The 7,142-nt window shown below is 32.8% G+C and overlaps 1 protein-coding gene across 1 annotated transcript; it reads left to right on the forward strand.

The window, feature by feature from the left end:
- On the forward strand, positions 1-4,900 carry LOC130939811 (probable amino acid permease 7). The gene is made up of 6 exons (XM_057867888.1): positions 1-453; positions 2,145-2,238; positions 2,814-3,025; positions 3,222-3,355; positions 3,889-4,116; positions 4,204-4,900. Exons 1-6 carry the CDS (start codon positions 138-140, stop codon positions 4,603-4,605), a joined length of 1,386 nt encoding a protein of 461 aa, XP_057723871.1. The 5' UTR covers positions 1-137; the 3' UTR covers positions 4,606-4,900.
- Positions 4,901-7,142: the final 2,242 nt, after the last annotated feature.

Raw genomic sequence — 7,142 nt, forward strand, 5'->3', positions numbered from 1 at the left:
TAAATTTTGGAGTTGGGCTATTGCACGTTTCTGTAACCCATTGGAGTCTGTGCTTCCAATCCCCAAATTCCACGAACGCCACAAAGCCATCGCAGCGATTCTGAATGAATCAGTTGTAACTAACAACATCAAACGCCATGGCAGATGACTGTGCATCAAACGACAGCACACCACTGCTGCAAACCCAGTATGCGGAATCGGAGCCGAAAAGAACAGGGACGGTGTGGACAGCAGTGGCGCACATAGTGACAGGTGTCATAGGCTCAGGAGTGCTCTCACTCGCATGGAGCATAGCCCAGCTTGGATGGATCGGAGGCCCTCTCGCAATGCTTCTCTTCGCTTCCATCACTCTTCTTTCCTCTTTTCTTCTCAGCAACACTTATCGCTCCCCGGACCCTGAATATGGACCCAAACGGAGTTCTTCTTATCTTGACGCCGTTAATATTCATCAGGGTATGCTTTCACTTCCATGCTGTTACTTTTACCATTTCATCTTCATACCTAACCTTACTTACTACTTCTTATAATTTTACTCTTATTTTATCTTTACTTTTTATTTGTTCCCTTCTTAATCAAGGCCCGTGAACCTTCTCTTTTTCGTATCATCTAAAGAAATTTTATCAAGTGTTATGGACTTCAATTTATGGTTCGTTTTTATATGTATCAGATCATTAAAATTTTAATTTTACTTTCATTTAACTTTGGATTAAAAGCCTTTTTTTTTTGGGAATTCCGTTACCTATTTTTTAGTTACGTTTTATTTTAAAAGAATATATAACACGAAGCTAAATGCCTAAATTATAGTTATCTACGAATCTGCCCTTTGACTTGGCATTTTAATTTTTGTATCGCCGTATCGGATGGCTATAAATAACCGGGAGGAAGAACAAGTTTTCCAGCAAGAATATAAAATAATTATCCTTTTTTTTTCTTTTTTCCCCCTAATACGTTAATGTCACGGCAACCATTTCTTCAGCTTCTGTTGTTTTACTTTTTTCATCGGTCTCTTTCTCATTTTTATTTTTTTATTTAATTTTAATAATATTAAATACTGCCACATGGATCATGACCACTACATGACCCTGCCTTCACAGTTCTCCTCCTCCTTACGAAACTATATTGGAAAGTTACAGCACTTTATATATAAAAAAAGAAAATTCAAATGAATGATTGTTATGATTCAGATTAATTGTTCGTATGGCTTAAGTTATATTATATATACATTTTTTATAATTGATTTATAAGATAGAACCTTTATGCCGTTAATATGACTAATCTAATATAATAAACACAAATCTATGCACATGATCAATGTCACGTGAAAATTTTGTGTGTGTATATATATTTCTGATTTCCGATCTGTCTGCGTACAATTATTTTTTTTAAGAAAAAAAATTCAACTCTAAACCATCAAGTTTTAGTCCTTTTTATGATAGAATATACATTTTTTTTTTTGAAGTTCTATTCTCCCTCTGATTTATCTCTTAGAGATTAATGTTTCCTCCAAATATTTCTTTTGCTCATGTTATAGATAAAATATATTCATGACTATTAGAATTAGATTCAATAATTCCTCAATGATGCAATTATACAATAGGAATAATGTTGTAAGGTGTAATATAAATAATTGTGTGTTTTTATTTACAAAAGGAAGAAAATAATAATAATAATAATATTAACACTCTCAATAATCACATATTCATACCAATAAAAAGTAATAGTATGATAAATATACAATTTATCTCTGCTAATCTAATAATGATAAATATCATTGCTCTATTAATATAGTTTAACATTGAGATTACATGATTAAGGAAAGGTAGCAGTGAAAGACATCATGGTGAAATTGGTGAATGGTGATGATAGCAATGGTAGATGAACCATGGTGATATTTATAGTGATGGAGCTATGGTAGGTTATGTGTTCCTATTCAATTAGCAAAGTTTTCTTCTACGTTTGACCTCTTTAATCAATACCAATAAGCTGAAGAACAAGAACATTTGTGTCTCAATGTATCAAGTGTAAACTTTTTGAATTATTGAGTGCACACATCATGTTTGATAAAATGTCACAGAACATTTAGAACAGTCTCTTAACTGTATATACGAAATTACCATGAAATGATGATCATTTTGTGGTTACAGGAGTTGGAACTGGAAGGCTCTGTGGTGTTTTCGTGAATGTGAGCTTATATGGTTTTGGAATTGCCTACATTATTACTTCAGCTATCAGCATGAGGTGTGTCCTTTGGTTAATCATACTGGTTCCTCTTGTTTTGTCATATTTCCTTGCTTCTACTTTACTTTTCCTGCGTTTAATCAAGAAATGCGAATGCCGGGTTGATTGCGCTTTACCTCTTTCAAATTTACATCAAGTACATTCTAGCCCTTGATTTCAAAAGTATAAAGTGATCCCTTAAACATTTCAAGGTGTACAACTTAACCATGTTGCTAATTTTTCTATTGATTGTTTACAAAAATAACACATATTTAAGGTATCAAAGTTGCAAATATAGGAAAAGCTCCGAGGAGCAATTTGCACATAATTGAAAGTTTAAAGAAGTATGATGCACTTATGTTGGGTAATCTGCATATTTTCCAAAGGTTAAGGGACCCAAATTTACATTTTTGATTTGGGAGTTAAAGTGCACATGGTGTAAAATTCAGGGAATAAAATGCAGTTAACCCTGCTAGTGCCACTTATTGTAAGCATGATATTTTATTTATACTCCAACAGAATCTGACTACCAATATTGGTAAATGCTAAACAATAATTTTATTGATTTAGACTGCTATTTGTATTTGTTGCTGCAGAGCAATCCAAGAATCAAACTGTCACATTAAGAACGGGAATGGTGCATGTGAGTTTGGGGATTCATACTACATGCTTATATTTGGAGTTATCCAGATTCTTCTTTCACAGATACCAAACTTCCATAACATTCAGTGGCTTTCGGTTGTCGCGGCGGTTATGTCCTTCGCTTATGCCTTCATAGGAATGGGGTTCGCCATCAAGCAAACCGTAGGTATGCACATCAGTATTTATTTGTTATTTTGTTTTGAACCAATACTACAAAAACCAAACCAACAACAATTAAGCCTTATACCATTAAATGGGTAGGCTACATAGATCAAATAGTGCCCTATCATAAATCATATAATAATTTCTTCTACTTTGACTCCCTTTATGACATTTATCTTGAACCATTACATTGTGCTCAGAAAAAGGATATGCTGAGGGTACCATTGAAGGAATTCCTACTTCTACTGATGTTCAAAAGATGTGGCTGGTTGCTCAAGCTCTTGGTGACATAGCATTCTCCTATCCATTCTCAGTAATTCTTATAGAAGTACAGGTACGTACCTTATGAAATCAGATACTCAGAATGTAACTTTACAATATCCTTAGGGTAGCATTTGGAACAGAAAGAACAGAGACAGTGGGATGGTAGAGATGTTACCTTCATGTCCCTTCTATTTTGGGGTTCATAAATTCAATTCAAATTGCCCCTAGGACATGTCTTTTATCTCCCTCTATTTTGAATGTACAGAGATTGTCTTCAAAGTTGTTTTGAGAAAAGGACAACCCTTTGTCTTTCTTATTGTTCAATAAAAATACCATGTACACACCAAAAATCAGCCACCATGTATTTGTGTGCGTGTGTGTGTGTATATATATATTCAATGTGTATTTTGTATTCCAACATATACTCTATACAGGTGGCTACTTTGGTAGCTAATTTTGTGTACATGTAGCATGATTGATTTTTCAAACATGTTTGTCCCAAATATCTGAGTCCCATTTGTCTCAGGACAATAACAAAACATGCTACCTTTAGCAGAACTTGATAATTATAAAGGCTAATGTGAATCCGTACAATTGTTGAAGGATACCTTGAAGTCACCTCCTCCTGAAAACGTAACCATGAGGAGGGCCTCGCTAATAGCAGTCATTATCACGACGTTTTTCTACCTCTGTTGTGGCTGTGCTGGATATGCAGCTTTCGGCAATGACACACCGGGAAACCTTTTAACAGGGTTTGAATTTGCAAGGCCTCACTGGCTAGTAGACTTTGCCAATGCTTGTATAGTTGTTCATCTTGTTGGTGCATATCAGGTACATATAAAGATAGCACCCTCAAAATTTTTATTATGGTACATCTGTTATCCTACATTCTTCAACATCTATGTTGATCTGTTGCAGGTGTATAGCCAGCCACTCTTCGCCAATGTTGAGAATTGGCTTCGGTTCAAATTCCCGGACAGTGATTTTGTGAATCAAACATATAACTTGAAACTTCCTTTTCTGCCAGCTTTTCCGTTAAACTTCCTTCGGCTTACTTTCCGAACTGCTTATGTTGTGTCCACAACCATCATTGGGATGCTCTTTCCCTATTTCAATCAGATCTTGGGGGTTCTTGGTGGCATAATCTTTTGGCCATTAACAATATATTTTCCGGTGGAAATGTACTTGAGTCAGGGCAACATTCAACCATGGACGACGAAGTGGGTCTTGCTTAGAACTTTTAGCATTGTTTGTTTTGTGGTGGGAATGTTTACTCTTGTTGGATCCATTGAAGGAATAATAAGTGCAAAATTAAGCTGAGAGAATCTTTCCCCAAAATTGGAAATCTTGAATTATATTATGGAAATGTCCTCTTTTTTCCCCTTAGTTTTTATATTAAAAAAACAAGTCATTAGACATAGGACTAGAAAGCATAAAGCATTATGCTTAGAGAGAGTATTGAATTGAAGGTTTTGATGCTTTTGTCTCATTAATATGTATGATTGAGCTGCTGGAACTTAAAATTACATTGTTTTTTTTAGATTGGTCTTCGGAAACTAGTTAGTTTCATCTGTAATACTGAAAGATAGATATAAGATGCATTTTTTTTATGTGATGGAAGAAGCATAAGGTTGAACATGCCCAATGTTATAAATTTCACTCTCAGAAGCCTGGAAATGAGACCCGTTGTAGGGCTCTAAGTTTTTAACTGAAAAAAAAAAAAATGACCCTACTTCCACTTCCACTTCACTCTTAGCATTGTGGTAACAAATTGAAAGGAAAAATGTTTATATGCACAATTTTTTGTGTACCTTTCTTTTCTAAGTATTTAAACTGAAAGTTAAGAAAAAATAGAATACAAAAAGTTTGTCTTCTAAAATCAAAGGGCAAGGTGTATACTTGAGGCATACAAAACAATGGTAAATGGCAGTTGTAGTTGTATTTGCTGGATTTGTTGAATACTCATTGCAATGAGCATATGACACCTTGATCCCATCTAGTTTCTTAGAATGTATTTCAGAAATAAACTAAAAACTTAAGATATTAGTTAACTTGTAAGGATACTAAGTGACAAAGCGAGGCAAGATCAAAGAGAAAAACCACCCCTTTTGTGTGGATTCAGTAGAGAACAGCAATGACCACCATAGAGATGATTAGAGGAGATGATAAATAACCTTTTTTAATTCAAACACACCCCCCCACTCACACACATACTCTAATTTCACTACAATCCAGCTACTACTGGGTATCTAATTCTAGACACAAATTTTTGTACATAATACACAAATTTTTACTGTAAATGTATTTTATTAGATGGATGAGTTAATATTCTGTAGTTTTTCAAAAATTTATATGCTACACATCAAAATTTCTATACTATACACCAAGATTTTTGTACTATATATTAAAATTTATGTGTTGTGTATATTTCATTGATATAGTATACAAATTTCTATATATAATACAAAATTTTGCACATCGCACAAGTTTCTGTACTCTATTTTTCTAAATATTTACAAGAGAAGAAGAAGATGAAAACAACGAAGACCAATAATAAAAGAGGATGAAGAGGGAAAAAAAAAAGAAGAAATTAAACAACAACAAGACAGCGGTGGCGGCAGCGACAACGTTAAAGAAAGAAGCTTACAAAAAAAGAACATGATGACGATAATAACAAAAAAAAAGAAGAAAACTGAAAAAGAAGCACACAAAAATTTGGTTAAAAACTTGATTTAAGAAATACTTGTACACCTAGCATTTCTCTTTTCAACCAGTAAAAGAACGTGACTACTAGTTAAAAATTAATAACTATTTCTATACACAATTTTAAACCCGTTAACTAGATGGTTAAGAAACCCAGCCAAACGCCAATTACACCAAGCATCTTGATTTAGAAATGGCATATTATAAGCTATTATTATTTTTAACATGGCAAATTTGCAATATAGGGTCACGATTCAGCGGTTAATATCGAAACTTATCGCTTTACTTATATACATCGATTCCGCAAGTCCCCTATTACTTCCAAAGATCTTATGCTTTAAAATGTTCTGAAAGAAAAATTAGGTGAATCAATGACTCTGTTAAAAACAGACCTCCTCTCATATTTGAATATTTGTCGCTTGTACGGAATGTTTAGGGAGTTTACTTAATCCCAAATGTAGTTTCGAGCCAAAACCATAGTTAAAGATCTTTATCAATTCAAATAAATATGTGCCCACTAAAAATCAGTCAACCAATTACTGTAGATTTGTATAGAATACAACTGACACGCGAATTTTAAAATCTTATAAGACACAAAGATACATATACATATAAAATATAAAATATTTTATAGATAAATCATAATGATATTTTATTGATATTAAAATATAAAATTTTTTAAATTATTTTTAATATTTTATTTTAATTATATCAAATATTTAAAATATTTTTTGTTTTAACAAATAATAATATATACTATATTATCTAAATTTATTTCAAGAATATATGTTAAGAATAAGATTAAACACGCTAACACGTAATGGTATTTAGGTGTGTCCAAACGTGTCCGAAGAAAAATTTTCTATTTTTTTTACACGGTTGAACACCGTAAACACGCGTGTCAGACGAGTATCAGTAAATATCGTCTGAAATATATCCGACACAGACATGACAACTCAACAAAATATACATACTTCATAAATATATACATATATTGTTTAAGTCAATTTTTTTAATGTCTCTTGTATTTCAACATAGATTCTATAGAAACAATTGATTTTGTAACTGATTTTTAATATACACACAGAACACGATTGATTATTCTATTTGAGAAAATTTTGACATAAATCACATTACATAAAAATATCATTTTG

Source organism: Arachis stenosperma, chromosome 1 (genome assembly GCF_014773155.1).
Source record: "Arachis stenosperma cultivar V10309 chromosome 1, arast.V10309.gnm1.PFL2, whole genome shotgun sequence".
Lineage (NCBI taxonomy): Eukaryota > Viridiplantae > Streptophyta > Magnoliopsida > Fabales > Fabaceae > Arachis > Arachis stenosperma.